Source organism: Ranitomeya imitator, chromosome 3 (genome assembly GCF_032444005.1).
Source record: "Ranitomeya imitator isolate aRanImi1 chromosome 3, aRanImi1.pri, whole genome shotgun sequence".
Taxonomy (NCBI): Eukaryota; Metazoa; Chordata; class Amphibia; order Anura; family Dendrobatidae; genus Ranitomeya; species Ranitomeya imitator.
This window is the reverse complement of record NC_091284.1, coordinates 765,451,152-765,473,934: the sequence shown is the minus strand read 5'-3', so window position 1 is coordinate 765,473,934 and position 22,783 is coordinate 765,451,152. Positions and strand designations below refer to the sequence as shown.

The 22,783-nt window shown below is 44.7% G+C and overlaps 1 protein-coding gene across 3 annotated transcripts in view; it reads right to left on the bottom strand.

The window, feature by feature from the left end:
* Positions 1-22,783, bottom strand: part of FLT3 (fms related receptor tyrosine kinase 3) — a 150,913-nt gene that overhangs the window by 35,199 nt on the left and 92,931 nt on the right. For all 3 annotated transcript variants that reach the window (XM_069759027.1, XM_069759029.1, XM_069759028.1), the window contains exons 11-17: positions 15,821-15,996; positions 14,396-14,487; positions 14,169-14,304; positions 13,982-14,086; positions 12,584-12,694; positions 12,341-12,494; positions 3,756-3,880 (exon numbers count right to left, since the gene is read on the bottom strand). In XM_069759027.1, the coding sequence (XP_069615128.1) occupies positions 3,756-3,880; positions 12,341-12,494; positions 12,584-12,694; positions 13,982-14,086; positions 14,169-14,304; positions 14,396-14,487; positions 15,821-15,996 (899 nt within the window). The remainder of the gene's footprint in view (positions 1-3,755; positions 3,881-12,340; positions 12,495-12,583; positions 12,695-13,981; positions 14,087-14,168; positions 14,305-14,395; positions 14,488-15,820; positions 15,997-22,783) is intronic.

Here is a 22,783-nt window from a genome sequence, read left to right as displayed (position 1 = left end):
GCCAGCATGCAGCCAGCAGGTAAGGAAAGGGTGAATCAAACACCCGAAAACTCCGCCCATATGACCCAAAACCAGTCCCTCCAAATTCAGGTGACAGGTTCCCTTTAACAAACGTAATGAATTGATGTATCACTATTAGTGTCAAACATTTCTGCATATCAAGTTTTTAAATTCAAGTATGTTTTTTACTCTTCTGATTGGAATTCTGTTTGTACATCTGTTTTGGTTAATTTGTTAATTATAGTTTTTTGTTTATGAAGGACCTTTGACATGATCTGTTTTCTGTTCTTCATTGGTTGAAGGTGTCCATTCATTGTGTATTGGACATTTTGTATATAGCTTTGACAAAGATCTTTAGTGATCGAAACGCGTCGCTCTTTTCCCGTTGTGCTTTTGGAGAGCTTATATCCACTGCTTTTAAATCGGCATAATAAAGTATTGAGCTTGAATTTTACAAATATGGAGCTGGAACAAGTTTTTTTCTTCTCTTCCTATATGTGACTACGTGGATTAGCGTGAAGTTCGGTGCAACTGCGGTGGTTACTCGGTGAGCTGGATTTATCCATTCGTATATGGTTTCACATGTTTGAAGCTACCTGCACATATAAGTATTATGGGGGATGGAATCCTTCTCACAGATTCCTTTTAAGATAACCATTTACTGAATTTTCTTTCAGGTTACTATCTTATTGGAAGAGTTAATTCGCAGATCACAGCTGTTTTTTTCTCTAGCAAGGATTTCCAGGGACTGTATGCTTTTCCCTTGACCTCTATCATAACAACCTTTTCCTGGGTCTCCTGCAAACAAGCTTCTTCAGACCATGATACCATATTACAAGCACATGGGGAAAGTGTTTATTAGATGTGACAGAGCCGTAACGCAGCAGAGATCAGTAGCTGGGAAGAGAGAGCGCAGATGCTTACGACTCAACAAGTACAGCCTGGGGTGAAGAAACATTAAAGAGCACTAGAGGTGAAAGACAGAGATGGACTGTTTTAGGTGAAAGGCCCTAGAGAGAGACTATTCTGCAAGTTGAGTAGAGCGCCATGTTTAAGGAACCAAAAATCACTGCTGTAGAATAAGATGATTCTACTGCACATGACTAACGAATGGCTGACCTCAGCCTAACCCAACAAGAAAACTCTCCCATTTATTATTATTATTTGTTTATATAGCACCATTAATTCCATGGTGCTGTACATGAGAAGGGGCTACATCAAAATACAAATATCACTTACAGTAAACAAAACTAACAGTGACAGACTGATACATAGGGAAGAGGACCCTGCCCTTGCGGGCTTACATTCTACAGGATTATGGGGAAGGAGACATTAGGTCAGGGGTTGCAGTAGCTCCAATGGTGTTGAGGTGGCAGCGTGGTCAGTAAAGGTTGTAGGCTTTTTCGAAGAGATGGGTTTTCAGGTTCCGTTTGAAGGATCCAAATGTGGTGGATAACAGGACGGGTTGGGGCACAGAATTCCAGATGATGGGGGATATTCGGGAGAAGTCTTGGAGGTGATTGGGTGAGGAGTGAATAAGTGTGGAGAAGAGAAGGAGGTCTTGGTAGGACCGGAGATTACGTGAGGGAAGATATTTAGAGATTAGTTCGGAAATATATGAAGGAGAAAGGTTACGGATGGCTTTGTAGATCAGTGTTAGTAGTTTAAACTGGATATGCTGGGAAATTGTGAGCCAGTGAAGGGATCTGTAAAAAGGGAAGCAGGAGTGTAGCAAGGAGAGAGATTAATTAGTTGGGCAGCAGCTTTAAGGATGGACTGGAGGGGTGCGAGAGTGTTAGAAGGTAGGCCTCAGAGGAGGATGCTGCAGTAGTCGAGGCGGGAGATGATTAGGGCATGCACAAGCATTATGGTAGAGTGAGGGTTGAGGAAAGTATGGAATCTGGAAATATTTTTGAGCTGGAGGCAACAGGAGATGGTGAGAGCTTGGATATGCAGTTTAAAGGACAGGGCAGAGTTAAGGGTTACTCCAAGGTAGCGGATTTCCCGGACAGGGGAAAGTGTGAACTCATTTATTGTGATAGATAGATCAGGTAGGGAAGGTGTACGAGATGGAGGAAAGATAATTATTTCAGATTTGTTCACATTGAGTTTGAGGAAGCGAGAGGAGAAGAAGGAGGATATGGCTGATAGATAGTCTGGGATTATGGAGAGCAGAGAGGTGACATCTGGGCCAGAGAGGTAGATCTGAGTGTCATCGGCATATAGATGGTACTGGAAGCCATAGGACTTTATGAGTTGTCCCAGGCCAAGGGTATAGATTGAGAAGAGAAGGGGTCCTTGGACCGAGCCTTGAGGGACACCAACAGAGAGGGGGCTAGATGAAGAGGTAGTATGGGAGTAGGAAACAATAAATGTGCAGTTGGTAAGGTATGAGGAGATCCAGGATAGGGCAAGGTCTTTGACACCAAAGGAAGAGAGGATGTGTAGTAGGAGGCAGTGGGCAACTGTGTCAAAGGCAGAGAACAGGTCTAGAAGGAGGAGTATAGAGAATTGTCTGTTCACTTTGGCTGTAAGTAAGTCGTTCATAAGTTTGGTCAGGGCAGTCTCAGTGGAATGGTGGGGACGGAAGCCAGATTGTAGGTTGTCGAAGAGAGAGTTAGATGCAAGGCGAGAGGAAAGCTCAGCGTGGACGTGCTGCTCAAGGAGTTTGGAAGCAAATGGGAGCAAAGATATGGGGCGGTAGCTGGACATAGCGCTTCGGTCAAGGGATGGCTTTTTGAGGATAGGTGTGATTGTGGCATGTTTGAAAGCAGAGGGGAAGGTACCAGAAGTTAATGATAGATTGAAGACATGGGTTAGGGATGGGATTAGTGTAGTGGTGAGGTTGGGGAGGAGGTGGGATGGGATGGGGTCAAGTGCACAAGTGGTGAGGTGTGATTTGAAGAGAAGATGAGCAAGCTGTCCTTCAGTGATTTTGGAGAGGGAAGTTAGCTATCCCCCTTTAATTTCTCACCTTCACCTTAACTCTAACTCAATAAAAACAATAAATTGGCCACAGCAGCCTTTATTAAACAACATTAACATATTAAACATAACATAAGGAAAGGGTCTATAGATGCTCAACCAATAAAACCTAGGGCCATCAGCTGCTCCTCTCTGCTCCCAAACGCATTGCGCCGATTCAGGGAGCCTCCTGCTGAATGGCATCGCCTCATAAAATTGTCCCACTGAGATTTCTGCTCAGTGGGTACCCCAGGTATTTTTCTCACTACTTATAAAAGAGGGAGGGAAGGAGATTGACCCCACCAAAACAAGTTACCTTCTCTCTCTTTTCCATGTCACCAATTGGCTTTCCAAAGACCCATTGCTGTCAGCTGCCATGACATGAGGGTTAACCTGAGCAGCCAACAATGCCAAACTTACACTGAAACATTTCTTAAAATATTTATAACCATTTTAAAAGGAGGGTGGGTGCTACGTGGATCTACCAATGGTCTGAGACTGTCACGCCACTGGCTCCCCTACATACCCAGAGCTCCCTTCCATTCAGGTAAGATCCCTTGGGTAGACACTCCCTTGGACCCCACCCAAAAAATTTCCCTGGGACCTTGCCCCTCAACTTCACAAACGCCATCTTGGCTCCCCCTGATAATGTTTTCCTTATCAACCACCATATTAACCAGGGCCTGGCAGGCATCCTAGTCATGTGGCCCTCTCTTTTTGGTCTTTCGGGGTTGCAGTACGGGACCTACTATTCTCCCTGTGATAGCAGAGCCATTGTGAAAATGTCATACCTTCAGCCTGTAGGATCTCAGGTTGTGTGGTCGAAAACTCCAGGTTGTGCTGATTTTCGTCACTTTCTTGTTCTGTAGTTAAACACGAATACGAGCTGTTGCTTAACGCCGTCACAGCTCTGTCTCTAGAGGAGGGCAAAATATATTCACTAGAAAGGGCATTGTCAATGAGAAGCTGGGGAAAATGTAAATATTAACAAAGTAATAACTCACTTTCTATGAAATTGGCATTAGGACTCATTCAGATGTCCATTCTCTTCTCAAAGAAGAAAAACGGACCAAGTTTCATCAGTGTTATTGAGCATTTACAGTGTTATTGTTTTTATCAGAGTTTCATCCGAGTGTCATCCAAATTTCATCCGTTTCATCAGTTTTTTTTTCGGATGAAAAAAAAAGAATACTACTACTTCTCATGCAGTCTGAGAAAAATTGATAGCACACGGATGGCATCCCAGTGCTGTCTGATTTTTGCATGGAGCTCAGGCTTGGACTGGCCATAGCGGAACCGGAGAATCCTCCGGTGGGCCCCTGTGCAGGAGTGGGCCACCACCCTCTTAGATGAGCACTACTTGGCACAATATACTTGAATCACGACGTACAAACAAGGGCGTCATCTTATTCATTTAACAATCTACCCAGTACATTGTTATATAAATTTGTGATTGAGGATAATGTCACATTTGCATGTAGTTGAAAAGGGGGCCCTAGACTTGGTTACTGATGGGCCCTTGGCACTCCAGTCCAAAACTGGGACCCATAGACTTGCATTACCAATTTTGATCTGATACTCGGATAAATATTGGACACATCTCTGTGATCATGTGCGGATCACTTGGTTAAACTAAAAATTTAGTTATATGAAGAGTCCCATAGATCATATTGTAGGTACGAGTTCCATCCTTGAAAAAAAACAGAACTCATACATGAAAAATTGACATTTTAGTATATATACATTCCATAAGTCAGCTGAAAAAAGGTTAAAAAATAAAAAGCCCTATACCTTTGTCATACATAAATCTATAATATAACGCTGGGAGCATCACTCTGTCCGAAGCCTTTATAGACTGCGCAGGCGCAAGCGCCGGCGCAGTCTGGCCCCCACAGAGTAACGCTCCCAGGAGATCGCGGTATGCATAAGCACTGAACGCATACCGCGATCTCCACCGGAGAGTCAGGGACCGCCAGGAGGGTAAGTATATTCACCGTTCCCCGTTCCAGCGCTGCGTGCGGCTCCGTTTCCCGGCTCCTCTGCTTTGACAGTTCAGAGGGCGTGATGACGCGCTCAATGCGCGCCGGCGCCACCCTCTGACCAGTCACAGGCAGAGGAGCCGGAGTGTGTCTTCAAGAAAATGGCGCCGGAAAGCGCGGACTGCGCAGGCGCCGATTCCGGCAGCAGGAATCGGCGCCTGCGCAGTCCGCGCTTTCCGGCGCCATTTTCTTGAAGACACACTCCGGCTCCACTGCAGGTGTGTCTTCAAGAAAATGGCGCCGGAAAGCGCGGACTGCGCAGGCGCCAATTCCAGCAGCAGGAGGACGAAGAAAATGGGCGGAAAGGAATGGCGTAAGTAACAAATTGCTGTGGCATGAAGCTGTGACACTTCATGCCACAGCAATTTGTTATTTACGCCACCTGATTCCTTTCCGCCGCCATTTTCTTGGTCCTGCTGCCGGAATCGGCGCCTGCGCAATCCACGCTTTCCGGCACCATTTTCTTGAAGACACACTGCCGGCGCCATTTTCTTGAAGACACACTGCAGGTGTGTCTTCAAGAAAATGGCGCCGGAAAGCGCGGACTGCGCAGGCGCCGATTCCGCCAGCAGGAGGACAAAGAAAATGGCGGCAGAAAGGAATCAGGTGGCGCAAGTAACAAATTGCTGTGGCATGAGGCTGTGGCACTTCATGCCACAGCTATTTGTTACTTACGCCACCTGATACGGGGCATATACTATGGAGCATCTTATGGAGCAGCGTATGGGGCATATGGATGGGAGCAGCAAATTAAAGAACGGTGCCGCAGGATGGGAGCAGCACATGACAGAACGGGGGCGCAGGATGGGAGCAGCACATGACAGAACGGGGGTGCAGGATGGGAGCAGCACATGACAGAACGGGGGCGCAGGATGGGAGCAGCACATGACAGGATGGGAGCAGCAAATGACAGAATGGAGGCGCAGGATGGGAGCAGCACATGACAGAACGGGGGCGCAGGATGGGAGCAGCACATGACAGAACGGGGGCGCAGGATGGGAGCAGCACATGACAGAACGGGGGCGCAGGATGGGAGCAGCACATGACAGAACGGGGGCGCAGGATGGGAGCAGCACATGACAGGATGGGAGCAGCAATTGACAGAATGGAGGCGCAGGATGGGAGCAGCACAAGACAGAACGGGGGCGCAGGATGGGAGCAGCACATGACAGAACGGGGGCGCAGGATGGGAGCAGCACATGACAGGATGAGGATGCAGGATGGAGCAGCACATGACAGAATGGGGGCGCAGGATGGAGCAGCACATGACAGGATGGGGACGCAGGATGGAGCAGCACATACCAGGATGGAGACCATATACCAATATAAATGCTCGCCACCCGGGCGTAGAACGGGTTCAATAGCTAGTTACCGTATATTGGGAATGCCTCATTTAAGATAATTAAGATTAAGATTAAGATTATTTTCAAACTGAGTGTTTTTGGTTTTACTATTCTCTTTTGTGTCCTCATTTAAGATAATTATCAAACATACAGTATCTATATTATGACATTGGTAAACTATACAAGTATGTAACAAACATATTCCCAAAAGTCCCAAAACATGAACATTTTTGCCAGCTAAAAATAGGTGAATTACAAACTAAGAATGGAAAATGATCAATGCGTAATGCACATACAGTAGGAAACCACCAATGACTTGAAGGTATCTTTGATGACAGCAATGAGCAGCCACAAGCCCTGTACCAAACTAAGACGAGCCCAAAGGTTTTTGAAGTATATAGGTATAATAATAATAATTCTGATGATTGCAAGTGCAGACTGGACCAGCTGCCTACTAAGAACTGGTGGGAACACACGGTGGAAAAGGTAGTAAAAAATGAACAAGTGAAAACTTTCGGATATGAACAGACAAAGGATTGACCCACAACACATCTGACTTAAAGAGAATATGTCAGCAGGTTTTTGCCATGTAATCTGAGAGCAGCATGATGTTGGGCCATAGACCCTGATTCCAGCGTTGTCACTTACTGGTCTATGTTTTGCTGTTTCATTAAAATGATTGTTTTATCAGCAGGAGATTATCACTACAGGACTAGGGGTCTCGGGCCTTGTAGTTAACCTGATCTGTGTAACCACGCCCCCATCACCGAATTTCAGCTTTTTGTCAATCTATATTGTTCACAGGAAGCTGCCAATCAGTGGTGTGGGTGGGGTTATAAATGGAGCGCCCGCTAGAACTGTGGGATACTTGGTACAGGATTTGGTGACCCAGCCCGTAGTCCTGGGCGTCCAAATAAAGGGGATAAAGTGTATTGGGAAATAAAGTCTATAGAGTAATGTTTGTGACGCTACCTGTGGTACTCGGCCAGGGATGGCCGACGTTGCTTAAAGGGATCCACTGGGGCCGATGGTATTGCAGCAGAGTTGGTATAGCTCCTCTCAAGCAGAGCTTGGTCCCCAGGGCTCCCGGTGCAATTGGTAAGGGATGGTAGATGTTGAGATGCAAGAAAGAACTGGAGGACAAATGGATGCAGTCTCTTTACCTTTTACTGGTGAAGTTCAGGTACACAGATTACAGGTGGTCTTTGGAATCCAGGCAGCCTGGAAGCGATTCGGAATCCACCTAGGCAGGTGGGGTTGGAAGCCTTCCTTTCTGCTCTGAATTCTCTGTCCCTTGCTGCCTAAGGCTTCACGCAAGGTCCTCTCTCAATCTGTCTTTTTAGGTGGACACTACCCGCATGGCAGGCAGCTCAAGCCTTTTTACAGGGGTCCTTTCTCTCGCGGTGACTCCAGGCTCTAACATGATGCTGTGCCTTCGGGTGTTAGTGGTGGCCAGGAGACCTGCAATCTCCTGCTGTGGGGCATACAGTTCCCACACAACCTTGGACTCTGGTGTCCGGTTTCTTGCGCTCAAACCTGGACTGAACCCAATCGCAGCTCCACTCCAGTTTCTCTCTCCTCCTGTGCTTCCTCTCCCTTCACTGTTTCACATACAGTACAGACCAAAAGTTTGGACACACCTTCTCATTTAAATATTTTTCTGTATTTTCATGACTATGAAAATTGTACATTCACACTGAAGGCATCAAAACTATGAATTAACACGTGGAATTATATACTTAACAATTTGACCAAGAAGGAGAGTGATGGGGTGCTACGCCAGATGACCTGGTCTCCACAGTCACCAGACCTGAACTCAATCGAGATGGTTTGGGGTGAGCTGGACCGCAGAGTGAAGGCAAAAGGGCCAACAAGTGCAAAGCATCTCTGAACTCCTTCAAGATTGTTGGAAAACCATTCCCGGTGACTACCTCTGGAAGTTCATCAAGAGAATGCCAAGAGTGTACAAAGCAGTCATCAAAGCAAAAGGTGGCTACTTTGAAGAACCTGGAATATAAGACATAATTTCAGCTGTTTTACACTTTTTTGTTAAGTATATAATTCCACGTGTTAATTCATAGTTTTGATGCCTTCAGTGTGAATGTACAATTTTTACAGTCATGAAAATACAGAAAAATCTTTAAATGAGAAGGTGTGTCCAAAATTTTGGTCTGTACTGTAGACCAGGGGTGTCAAACTGCATTCCTCGAGGGCTGCAAACAGGTCATGTTTTCAGGATTTCCTTGTACTGCACAGGTGATAATTTAATCACCAACTCATTATTTGTGTAGGTGATTAAATTATCACATGTACAGTACAAGGAAATCCTGAAAACATGACCTGTTTGCAGCCCTGGAGGAATGCAGTTTGACACCCCTGCTGTAGACTGACCACTAACTCCTCCTACAAACTAGAACTTATAGGGAAGCTACCCTGAAACCAAGTTTAGAGCTCCCCCTTCTGGCCTGGAGTTAGAAAAGAGTTGTATGTTAGTGCTACCTGTTAAGGCGATCCTTTTCGCTTCCAGGCATAGCATCACCCTCCCCGTGAGGAAGGCAACGCCATTGTGGCATCCGGACTCCTGGGGTGACATACAGAGCTCAGAAATCTAATCAATGTTAGATCTACAGCAGATAAAACAGAGATTGTATCAAAATGACACCAAGCAGACCAGAAAGGGACACATCACTGGAATGAGGGTCTCTGCGCCTACATAATGATGATCTCAGATTACATAGCAAAATCCTGGTGACAGATTCCCTTTAAACATCATTGAGAAAAAGGAGAGGATTGTCGATATAGCAATACCAGGAGATAGCATATTCAATAAAGAGAATTGAGAAAGCTGAAAAATATCAACATGAAAATGAAAGGCTAAGGCACAAACCAGCAACTGTGGTACCAGTTGTTATTGGCATATTGGGTGCTATCCAAAAAATCCTCGGGAATCACTTACAGCTCAATGTTGACAAAATCACCATAAGTAAACTGCTTATAGTTACATAGATCCTATGCCAATATATCACAATATCCTAGGTTCATGGAGAGAAGCCACTGAGTAATAAAGGAAAATGCCAATTAGTGACCTGACAGCTGTGATTTATAAGAAATAGTGATAATAATAATTATTTTACTTATATAGCACTGTGGTAGATCGACTCACTTGGCTGCTTAAAGAGGTAGTCAAACGAACACTTTCCGTTTAAGTTTTCAACTGGTTTATTAAAACCGTACTGCATAAATCAGTGCAAAATTAGGAAAACAAACATGGCCCTTTTGGCATAAGAAGAAAAAAAAAGTATACAATACAGTGTGTATGGCTGTGGGGATCCTTCCGCTCAGGGGAACAAAAACAAGGTTCAGTTCTCTTTAACACGAGCACTGCTCTGGAGCGCTCATCTCCAGACACACCGAATGAATACAAAGGCTGCAAATTTACCTTCTGGACCACATCCTTGGGAGGAGATATAGTGAACAGCCTCCCACCCACTCTTCAGCTATTCTCAAAAACCCCGTAAGGAACTACAACACCACCGCGCTAGAGGAAGGCTTTTAGCTCCACCTGGTAAAGGGGACTCTGGATTCGCTTCCAAGCCGGCCAGACCCTGCGTGCCCTGTGATCTGGTACCCTGGACTGTGGCTGCCTGAAGTCTTCAGTAAACCAGGTAAAGAGACTGCAAACCTGTGTCCTCGTTCCTTACTGCACCATTCACCATCTTCCATCTACATACTGGGAAGCCCTGGGGACATACTTCACCTGTGGGAAGTTATACCATCTAGCTGCCATAACATCACCCCAGAGGACCCCTTAAAGCAGCGTCGGTCCACACTGACCGAATACCACAGGTGGTGTCACGAGCATAAACTCTATTCACTAAATCCCTTTAACCCCTTTCTGACCTCGGACGGGATAGTACGTCCAAGGTCAGATCCCCTGCTTTGATGCAGGGCTCCGCAGTGAGCCCGCACCAAAGCCGGGACATGTCAGCTGTTTTGAACAGCTGACATGTGCCCGTAATAGGCGCGGGCAGAATCGTGATCTGCCCGCACCTATTAACTAGTTAATTGCCGCTGTCAAACGCAGACAGCGGCATTTAACTACCGCTTCCGGCCGGGCGGCCGGAAATGACGTCATCGCCGACCCCCATCACATGATTGGGGGTCGGCGATGCGTCTCCATTGTAACCATAGAGGTCCTTGAGACCTCTATGGTTACTGAACGCCGGTGGCTGTGAGCGCCACCCTGTGGTCGGCGCTCACAGCACACCTCCATTTCTGCTACATAGCAGCAATCAGCAGATCGCTGCTATGTAGCAGAGGCGATCGTGCTGTGCCTGCTTCTAGCCTCCCATGGAGGCTATTGAAGCATGGCAAAAGTTAAAAAAAAAAGTTGAAATTTTTTTTTAAAAAAATATAAAAGTTTAAATCACCCCCCTTTCGCCCCAATCAAAATAAATCCATAAAAAAAATATCAAATCTACACATATTTGGTATCGCCGCGCTCAGAATCACCCGATCTATCAATTAAAAAAAAGCATTAACCTGATCGCTAAACAGCGTAGCGGGAAAAAAATTCGAAATGCCAGAATTACTTTTTTTGGTCGCCGCGACATTGCATTAAAATGCAATAACGGGCGATCAAAAGAACGTATCTGCACAGAAATGCTATCATGAAAAACGTCATCTTGGCATGCAAAAAATTAGCCCTCAACCGACCCCAGATCATGAAAAATGGAGACGCTACGAGTATCGGAAAATGGCGCAATTTTTTTTTTTTTAGCAAAGATTGGAATTTTTTTTCACCACTTACATAAAAAATAACCTAGTCATGCTAGGTGTCTATGAACTCGTAATGACCTGGAGAATCATAATGTCAGGTCAGTTTTAGCATTTAGTGAACCTAGCAAAAAAGCCAAACAAAAAACAAGTGTGGGACTGCACTTTTTTTGCAATTTCACCGCACTTGGAATTTTTTTCCCGTTTTCTAGTACACGACATGCTAAAACCAATGATGTCGTTCAAAAGCACAACTCGTCCCGCAAAAAATAAGCCCTCACATGGCCAAATTGACAGAAAAATAAAAAAGTTATGGCTCTGGGAAGGAGGGGAGCGAAAAACGAACACGGAAAAACAAAAAATCCCAAGGTCATGAAGGGGTTAAAGACTTTCCCCTTTTACATGGGCGCCCAGGGCCACATACCGGGTCGCTACCGTGACATCCCCCTGTGAACACCGGACCTGGTACCGGGTACCGCAAGGCGCTGGCAGGCGACTCAATTCTAGATGTGATTTGCAGTCATAGACATTTCGGTAACAAATCTGCCACATGTGAATATAATCTGGAGGTGTATGAACAGTAAAGGTGACCATACACCTATAGTTGTCAACCAATGATCGCTGGCCTACAGCCATCTCTGCCAGGCCTACAGCCATCTCTGCCAGGCCTACAGCCATCTCTGCCAGGCCTACAGCCATCTCTGCCAGGCCTACAGCCATCTCTGCCAGGCCTACTGCCCCATGTACAGCCCAGCGTTCTTGTGTTTCCACAGTGGTGAGTGGAATAATCCTGTCAGACACGCCTGAGTCTCAATCTAGGAAGTTATATTCTTTATTATCATCTGCAGGGAAGAGTCAGCACAGGCCACATGCACATTAGCTTCTCAGTCTCACGAAAATCATCAGGTATGGCCGCCATGAATGTGTATGAAGGCCATCATTTATTATGGCACTGTATTATGTATGAACCTGTAATGAGGCATCCATTTGCATCTGAGGCACACTGAGGCTTCATCTTTCAGATTTCGTGTAATTGTGGCACAAAAAGTTGTGGCATGTTCCATTGTCCCCATATGACAGATCTATCTTCTTCTGGATGCAATCAGGAGATCAGCTCTGTAGTATGGTGTCTGATGGAGCACGTCCCCTTTATTCTGTCCGAATCGTACCCACTCACACGACCACCATTACTGTGTGATGTCAGTTTATGTATAATACCTGAATTTCTCATCCTGGTTGAAATTATGATAAAAAGTGAAGCTATTATCCTTGACGACATCCGACCATGTCTTGTGGAAGGAATCTCTTTTGCTTTTCAGATAATTGAGTAGATCTCCATGCGGACAGTATTCGAAAATTAAGTATATCGGACCTACAATAAACAAGGATTTACACAAGAAAATGAAGAATTTATATGTAGTCGCATAGTATGGAAAATGATAAAAGAAAGTGACTTTTTACCTGATAAAGTGCACGCTCCAAGTAAATTGACTATATTATCGTGGTGTTCAATCTGAGTCATCATCTTCAGCTCAGACATTAAGGCATCTTTTTCGGAAGCATCAGGATTTTCTGAAATTTGAGATATTTAAGGGACTCTGTCAACGGGTTTTTGCAATATAATCTGAGAGCAGCATGATGTAGGAGGCAGAGACCCCGATTCCAGTTATGTGTCACACATTGGTCTGTGTTTTGCTGTTTCAATAAATTCAGTGTCTTATCGGCAGGAGATTATCACAACAGGACTAGGTGTCTAGTACCTCATGGTCCAATCATGCCCCCAACACTGATAAGCAGCTTTCTACCAGTATACAATGTACACAGAAAACCGCCAATCACTGATGTGGGCGAAGTTATACAGGGCTCGGGATTACGAGCTCTGCTAGACCTGCAGCAGAGAAAACTGGGATTCTATCACAACTGCTGCACCCAGTAAACTAAGGGATACATCACTGGAATCAGGGTCTCTGTCCCTACATCATGCTACTGTCAGATTACATAGCTCTAAAAGCTGCTGACGGATTCCTTATATTTATTTATTTATTTAGGAACATAAAGTTAAAATGTATTTTACATTTCAGAGTACAATGTTCAGTGATGGATAGGAAGCCTGAAGAAATGGTCTCATGAGAGGACAACTGAGCATCATGTAGAGGCTGTTATAGCACGTACAGATAGCTAATACCTGCGAGGTGGTACAGACTGACCCTCAAGGAGCCATAACATTCTCCAATGAGCCACTGAGCCAAGAGTAGACCCTTTTTCAATTAATCCAAGATACATCAGCTGAGCTGCCACCATCTCCTACACCTTGTTTAGTGACAACGCCATCTAAGTTGCTTGGGAAAACTGGGTAGTTTATCTAATAAGCTTCCTAGTTTGCTGTATCCATGCATTAGATCTACCTGAGGTGATACCTAGAAGGCACAGTTAGGCCTGTGTCACCTCCATTATTAGCCCCGCCAAACCTATGTCCTCCAAGCTTTCAACATCTCATCTTACAGTTCCCGGCTGCCGGCTGCTGTGTGATCTCGTCATGCTGTCCTCGCAACAAGAAGTAAATATGAACGGGAAATAGAGAGCCCACTTTAATAGCATTCTCAAAAAAGGTCCAAGTGCATCTATATCCACCCTTAATGTCAAAGAGGCCTTCTAGTGAAAGTATGAGCTGAAGCCAGGCACCACCACCCCTGTGGATGAGCTGATGTGTCTATGTTTACAATGAAGAGGACATGGCGGTTGTTAGAACCCCACCATTCTGCAGATCATCATAGGTGTAGGGGATTGGACCCTAATAAATACATTGTTGATGACCAGTTTTGAGGATCCATTCCACAACCACCAGTTTTCTCCTCTTACCTTTCAGCATTTTGACCGCCACCTGCCGGGACACTCCCGATTTACTGATTCCAAAAGCTTTAGCAGTCACCACTTTCCCAAAGGCTCCGGATCCGATAGTATCACCTATAACAAGAAAAACATTAGAATAGCTTCTGTTGGTTGGGTGGTTTGCCAGAATATCTTATGGACATCATCCGCATCTCACCAAACTCCAGATTCTCTCTTGGGAACTCCCACTTTTTCATATCATAGGGCAGAACATGGAAATCAATGTAGATGTAATCATTATCGGAGGGTCCAATGTATTGCAGCATTTGTAGCTGACCTTCGTATTTGTATTTCTGTCCCAAAAAAATAAACAACTTATAAGTGGAGTTTGAAAAAAACAAAACGAAAAAATAAACCAAAAACCTAAAAAGTTGGAAATGCTACCTTCTTGTACTTTCTCAGGATCAAGGCAAATAGAATAACAAAGAACAAGCTGCAAATTCCAGTGACAGTTGGAAGAATTAAATTACTTTGTTCTGTAATAGAAATATAAATGGTTGGTTTTAGAGGGTGTAGGGATTCACTCTCTCAGGTACTGTAGGCATTAGGTAGCGTTCACACAGGCAAAGCGGTTTGGTCCAAATATGTGCATTCTTATGGCTTCCATAAAAGGGATTCAAAACCAAAAACAGACTCTTCTGGGCAAAAAGGTATCACGGCAAATAAACAATTCAGGAGGCACATATTTGTCAGTGTGTGCTCACTCAAACAGCTTACAGTCCTCTTTCTCCCGGGGCAAACAATATACACAGAAGAGGTACGGTCCTACCAGTCTCGTTATCACCTTCAGTCTGAGCTCCAGGAGTTTCCAGCTCCAAAGTGTTCAACTCCATGCACAGTTCACACTGGACAGGCTCCAGCGTCCACATGTTACTCTGCAGCTCCAACACACAGACTGCTCAGCTTTCCTAGTTTACCCTTGCAGTCTCTATTCAGAGAGAGACTCTGGCTAGTCTGTATCCCAGCTACAGTTCACATTTTGGCTGATCTCACTCACCAGCTCCAACACATTCCACTCTTCTCAACATCCAGCAGACTGACACAAGGTGAAGCCATTTCCTGGTTCTTAGTCAAAGCTGGCCAAGTTCAGCTATTTAAGGCCTGCAATGCTAAGATTTAATCCAGTCCTAACTGGCTTTGCTACAATTGTTACAGCATATCTACAAGTGGTAAAAAACAGACTACTCAGGGACAATGATGGTCACTAACCAAGGCTGACTGCTTATGTTATTGAGCTACATGACATGGCATTTATTATTAAAGGGGTATTTCAGTCTAAACAATGTATCACCTACCCAGGTGATTACTATTAGATCAATGTGGGTCTCACCCCCTTGATCACTGTAAAAGGAAAATTGTGCCCTCTGTTCTTCCCTGACTGCAAATGAGTGGAGCAGCAAGTATTGCATGCGTACGCCTGCTCTATTCTTAAAATATCTGAAGTATCTGAAATATCTGAAGATATCAGCTATCAGCTAGAGAAATGAGTCCCCCTTTCTGGTTACCATCTATCTTAAACATTACTTTTAGTTGAGAATATAAAGTACAAACAGGTCTGTGATTATGGTATTTTCATTTGAACGAGGTCTTAAAAATGCTAGGAAATTAAAAATGAAATCAATAATACAAATTTCATTATTGTGTTCTTTTAGTCATTTTTTAGTTTCGGCATGGCAGCTATTTTTGCAGCAGCAACAATTCATGAAGCCATATGGGCTGCCTGTCACAAGTGGGTGCAGCCCCATGCCACCAGGGACTCTGAGCGTCTCCGCACACAACTTTGTTAGATGTATTAATGAACAAATTTACCAATGTGTTTCAATAAAACTTCTGCACAAGTTGTCCCGACAGAATTGGCAGCGCAGCTGCAGATTTTGACGGTCTCTGCCTGGTCCTCTACATTCAATGTGCTACTGGACGTCCAACTGTATCCGCTTCTTTCTGTTTGTCCATCAGTTAGTCCATTCTTGATTTCTGACACACAGCTGTAAATAAAATCCTCATAAAAAAGGTTCCATATAAATTGTGGTGAAATATATATATATATATATATATATATATATATATATATATATATATATATATATATATATATATATACATACAGTTAGGTCCATATATATTTGGACAGAGACAACATTTTTCTAATTTTTGTTATAGACATTACCACAATGAATTTTAAACAAAACAATTCAGATGCAGTTGAAGTTCAGACTTTCAGCTTTCATTTGTGGGTATCCACATTAAAATTGGATGAAGGGTTTAGGAGTTGCAGCTCCTTAACATGTGCCACCTTGTTTTTAAAGGGACCAAAAGTAATTGGACAGATTCAATAATTTTAAATAAAACGTTCATTTTTAGTACTTGGTTGAAAACCCTTTGTGGGCAATGACTGCCTGAAGTCTTGAACTCATGGACATCACCAAAAGCTGTGTTTCCTCCTTTTTGATGCTCTGCCAGGCCTTCACTGCCGTGGTTTTCAGTTGCTGTTTGTTTGTGGGCCTTTCTGCCTGAAGTTTAGTCTTTAACAAGTGAAATGCATACTCAATTGGGTTGAGATCAGGTGACTGACTTGGCCATTCAAGAATATTCCACTTCTTTGCTTTAATAAACTCCTGGGTTGCTTTGGCTTTATGTTTTGGGTCATGGTCTGTTATGAAAGGCAATTCAGTATCACAATGGACATGGAGGTCAGAGCACATACAGTGATCTGACAATAACCCAAAATAATAGAACGAGCTCTGAGACGTGGGAACTCTGCAGACCGCAATTCCTGATCCTCTCCAAACACAACTAGAGGCAGCCGTGGATTGCGCCTAACGCTCCCTATGCAACTCGGCACAGCCTGAGAAACTAACTAGCCTGAAGATAGAAAAAATAAGCCTACCTTGCCTCAGAGAAATACCCCAAAGGAAAAGGCAGCCCCCCACATATAATGACTGTGAGTAAGATGAAAAGACAAACGTAGGGATGAAATAGATTCAGCAAAGTGAGGCCCGATATTCTAGACAGAACGAGGATAGGAAAGATAACTTTGCGGTCTACACAAAACCCTAAAGAAAACCACGCAAAGGGGCAAAAAGACCCTCCGTACCGAACTAACGGCACGGAGGTACACCCTTTGCGTCCCAGAGCTTCCAGCAAAACAAATAGACAAGCTGGACAGAAAAAATAGCAACAAATAGCAAAGAAGCACTTAGCTATGCAGAGCAGCAGGCCACAGGAATGATCCAGAGAAACACAAGTCTAACACTGGAACATTGACAGGAAGCATGAATCAAAGCATTAGGTGGGGTTAAGTAGAGAAGCACCTAACGACCTCACCAGATCACCTGAGGAAGGAAACTCAGAAGCAGCAGTACCAGTTTCCTCCACAAACGGAAGCTCCCAGAGAGAATCAGCCGAAGTACCCCTTGTGACCACAGGAGGGAGCTCTGCCACAGAATTCACAACAGTACCCCCCCCTTGAGGAGGGGTCACCGAACCCTCACCAGAGCCCCCAGGCCGACCAGGATGAGCCACATGAAAGGCACGAACAAGATCGGGAGCATGGACATCAGAGGCAAAAACCCAGGAATTATCCTCCTGAGCATAACCCTTCCATTTAATCAGATACTGGAGTTTCCGTCTTGAAACACGAGAATCCAAAATCTTCTCCACAATATACTCCAATTCCCCCTCCACCAAAACCGGGGCAGGAGGGTCAACAGATGGAACCATAGGTGCCACGTATCTCCGCAACAATGACCTATGGAAGACGTTATGTATGAAAAAAGAATCTGGGAGGGTCAGACGAAAAGACACAGGATTAATAACCTCAGAAATCCTATAAGGACCAATGAAACGAGGTTTAAACTTCGGAGAGGAAACCTTCATAGGAATATGACGAGAAGATAACCAAACCAGATCCCCAACACGAAGTCGGGGACCCACACGGCGTCTGCGATTAGCGAAACGTTGAGCCTTCTCCTGGGACAAGGTCAAATTGTCCACTACATGAGTCCAAATCTGCTGCAACCTGTCCACCACAGTATCCACACCAGGACAGTCCGAAGACTCAACCTGTCCTGAAGAGAAACGAGGATGGAACCCAAAAATGAAACCTTCTGCACACCAAAGAGACACTTTGATCCCTTCACAAACAAAGAATTAGCACGCAGGACCTGAAAAACCGTTCTGACCTGTTTCACATGAGACTCCCAATCATCCGAGAAGATCAAAATGTCATCCAAGTACACAATCAGGAATTTATCCAGGTACTCTCGGAAGATGTCATGCATAAAGGACTGAAACACTGATGGAGCATTGGCAAGTCCGAATGGCATCACTAGATACTCAAAATGACCCTCGGGCGTATTAAATGCAGTTTTCCATTCATCGCCTCACCTGATTCGCACCAGATTATACGCACCACGAAGATCAATCTTGGTGAACCAACTAGCCCCCTTAATCCGAGCAAACAAATCAGATAACAAAGGCAAGGGGTACTGAAATTTAACAGTGATCTTATTAAGAAGGCGATAATCTATACAAGGTCTCAGCGAACCATCCTTTTTGGCTACAAAAAAGAACCCTGCTCCTAATGGCGACGATGACGGGCGAATATGCCCCTTCTCCAGGGATTCCTTCACATAACTGCGCATAGCGGTGTGCTCAGGCACGGATAAATTAAACAGTCGACCTTTTGGGAATTTACCTCCAGGAATCAAATTGATAGCACAATCACAATCCCTATGCGGAGGTAGGGCATCGGACTTGGGCTCATCAAATACATCCCGGTAATCAGACAAGAACTCTGGAACCTCAGAAGGGGTGGATGACGAAATTGACAAAAATGGAACATCACCATGTACCCCCTGACAACCCCAGCTGGACACCGACATGGATTTCCAATCCAATACTGGATTATGGGCTTGTAGCCATGGCAACCCCAACACGACCACATCATGCAGATTATGCAACACCAGAAAGCGAATATCCTCCTGATGTGCAGGAGCCATGCACATGGTCAGCTGGGTCCAGTACTGAGGCTTATTCTTGGCCAAAGGCGTAGCATCAATACCTCTCAATGGAATAGGACACTGCAAGGGCTCCAAGAAAAACCCACAACGCTTAGCATATTCCAAGTCCATCAAATTCAGAGCAGCGCCTGAATCCACAAACGCCATGACAGAATATGATGACAAAGAGCAGATCAAGGTAACGGACAGAAGAAATTTTGACTGTACCGTACCAATGGTGGCAGACCTAGCGAACCGCTTAGTGCGCTTAGGACAATCAGAGATAGCATGAGTGGAATCACCACAGTAGAAACACAGCCCATTCAGACGTCTGTGTTCTTGCCGTTCAACTCTGGTCAAAGTCCTATCGCACTGCATAGGCTCAGGTTTAAGCTCAGGTAATACCGCCAAATGGTGCACAGATTTACGCTCACGCAAGCGTCGACCGATCTGAATAGCCAATGACAGACTCATTCAAACCAGCAGGCATAGGAAATCCCACCATGACATCCTTAAGGGCTTCAGAGAGACCCTTTCTGAACATAGCTGCCAGCGCAGATTCATTCCATTGAGTGAGCACTGACCATTTTCTAAATTTCTGGCAATATACCTCTATCTCATCCTGACCCTGACAAAGAGCCAGCAAATTCTTTTCTGCCTGATCCACTGAATTAGGCTCATCGTACAGCAATCCGAGCGCCAGGAAAAACGCATTGATATTACTTAATGCAGGATCTTCTGGCGCAAGAGAAAATGCCCAGTCCTGAGGGTCGCCACGCAAAAAAGAAATAATAATCAAAACCTGTTGAACTGGATCACCAGAGGAACGAGGTTTCAAGGCCAGAAATAACTTACAATTATTTTTGAAACTCAGAAACTTAGTTCTATCTCCAAAAAACAAATCAGGAATAGGAATTCTTGGTTCTAACATAGATTTCTGATCAATAGTGTCTTGAATCTTTTGTACTCTTGCCGAGAGCTGATCCACAAATGAAGACAGACTTCTAATGTCCATCGCTACACCTGTGTACTGAAGCACCCAAATGTCTAGGGGAAAAAAAAAAAAAACACAAAGCCAAGAAAAAAAAATGGTGTCAGAACTTCTTTTTTCCCTCTATTGAGAATCATTAGTACTTTTGGCTTCCTGTACTGTTATGAAAGGCAATTCAGTATCACAATGGACATGGAGGTCAGAGCACATACAGTGATCTGGCAATAACCCAAAATAATAGAACGAGCTCTGAGACGTGGGAACTCTGCAGACCGCAATTCCTGATCCTCTCCAAACACAACTAGAGGCAGCCGTGGATTGCGCCTAACGCTCCCTATGCAACTCGGCACAGCCTGAGAAACTAACTAGCCTGAAGATAGAAAATAAGCCTACCTTGCCTCAGAGAAATACCCCAAAGGAAAAGGCAGCCCCCCAATATAATGACTGTGAGTAAGATGAAAAGACAAACGTAGGGATGAAATAGATTCAGCAAAGTGAGGCCCGATATTCTAGACAGAACAAGGATAGGAAAGATAACTTTGCGGTCTACACAAAACCCTAAAGAAAACCACGCAAAGGGGCAAAAAGACCCTCCGTACCGAACTAACGGCACGGAGGTACACCCTTTGCGTCCCAGAGCTTCCAGCAAAACAAATAGACAAGCTGGACAGAAAAAATAGCAACAAATAGCAAAGAAGCACTTAGCTATGCAGAGCAGCAGGCCACAGGAATGATCCAGAGAAACACAAGTCCAACACTGGAACATTGACAGGAAGCATGAATCAAAGCATTAGGTGGGGTTAAGTAGAGAAGCACCTAACGACCTCACCAGATCACCTGAGGAAGGAAACTCAGAAGCAGCAGTACCAGTTTCCTCCACAAACGGAAGCTCCCAGAGAGAATCAGCCGAAGTACCACTTGTGACCACAGGAGGGAGCTCTGCCACAGAATTCACAACAATGGTCCATCTGTAGTATGAAACGACGACCAATCAGTTTGGCTACATTTGGCTGGATCTGAGCCCTCAGTATGTCTCTGAATACCTCAGAATTAATTCGGCTGCTTCTGTCCTGTGTCACATCATCAATAAACACTAGTGACCCAGTGCCACTGGCAGCCATGCATGCCCAAGCCATCACACTGCCTCCGCCATGTTTTACAGATGATGTGGTATGCTTTGGATCATGAGCTGTACCACACCTTTGCCATAATTTTCACTTTCCATCATTCTGGTAGAGGTTGATCTTGGTTTCATCTGTCCAAAGAATGTTCTTCCAGAACTGTGCTGGCTTTTTTAGATGTTTTTTTAGCAGAGTCCAGTCTAGCCTTTTTATTCTTGATGCTTATGAGTGGCTTGCACCATGCAGTGAACCCTCTGTATTTACTTTCATGCTGTCTTCTCTTTATGGTAGATTTGGATATTGATTCACCTACCTCCTGGAGAGTGTTGTTCACTTGGTTGGCTGTTGTGAAGGGGTTTCTCTTCACCATGGAGATTATTCTGCGATCATCCACCACTGTTGTCTTCCGTGGGCGCCCAGGTCTTTTTGCATTGATGAGTTCACCAGTGCTTTCTTTCTTTCTCAGGATGTACCAAACTGTAGATTTTGCCACTCCTAATATTGTAGCAATTTCTCGGATGGGTTTTTTCTGTTTTCGCAGCTTTAGGATGGCTTGTTTCACCTGCATGGAGAGCTCCTTTGACCACATGTTTACTTCACAGCAAAACCTTCCAAATGCAAGCACCACACCTCAAATCCACTCCAGGCCTTTTATCTGCTTAATTGAGAATGACATAACGAAGGTATTGCCCACACCTGTCCGTGAAATAGCCTTGGAGTCAATTGTCCAATTACTTTTGGTACCTTTAAAAACAGGGTGGCACATGTTAAGGAGCTGAAACTCCTAAACCCTTCATCCAATTTTAATGTGGATACCCACAAATGAAAGCTAAAAGTCTGAACTTCAACTGTATCTGAATTGTTTTGTTTAAAATTCATTGTGGTAATGTCTATGACCAAAATTAGAAAAATGTTGTCTCTGTCCAAATATATATGGACCTAATTGTATGTGTGTGTGTGCAGTGGACTATGTATAGATTTATTGTGTCACTGGCAATAATGTAACATCTGTCTCAAAAGCTGCAGGTCGCACCAACAAGACAAGCAGACTTCTGTCTCCAATCTCACCAGGGGGTCCTGCTAGAAGCCAAGAAGAAAGGTAACATTTGACACCTCCTAGCTCTTGGAAGAGAGATGTCAATTACGGCCTGATAGTATCTCTGTAAGATCTCTTAAGGTACCTTCACACTAAACGATATCGCTAGCGATCCGTGACGTTGCAGCGTCCTCGCTAGCGATATCGTTCAGTTTGACACGCAGCAGCGATCAGAATCCTGCTGTGATGTCGTTGGTCGGGGCTAGAAGGCCAGAACTTTCTTTGGTCGCTGGCTCTCCCGCTGACATCGCTGAATCGGCGTGTGTGACACCGATTCAGCGATGTCTTCGCTGGTAACCAGGTTAAACATCGGGTTACTAAGCGCAGGGCCGCGCTTAGTAACCCGATGTTTACCCTGGTTACCATCCTAAAAGTAAAAAAAACAAACGCTTCATACTTACCTTCCGCTGTCTGTCCTCCGGCGCTGTCCTTTCCTGCACTCACTGTGAGCACAGCGGCCGGAAAGCAGAGCGGTGACGTCACCTCTCTGCTTTCCGGCCGCTGTGCTCACAGCCAGTACAGAGAAGCAGAGCGCCGAGGACAGACAGCGGAAGGTAAGTATGA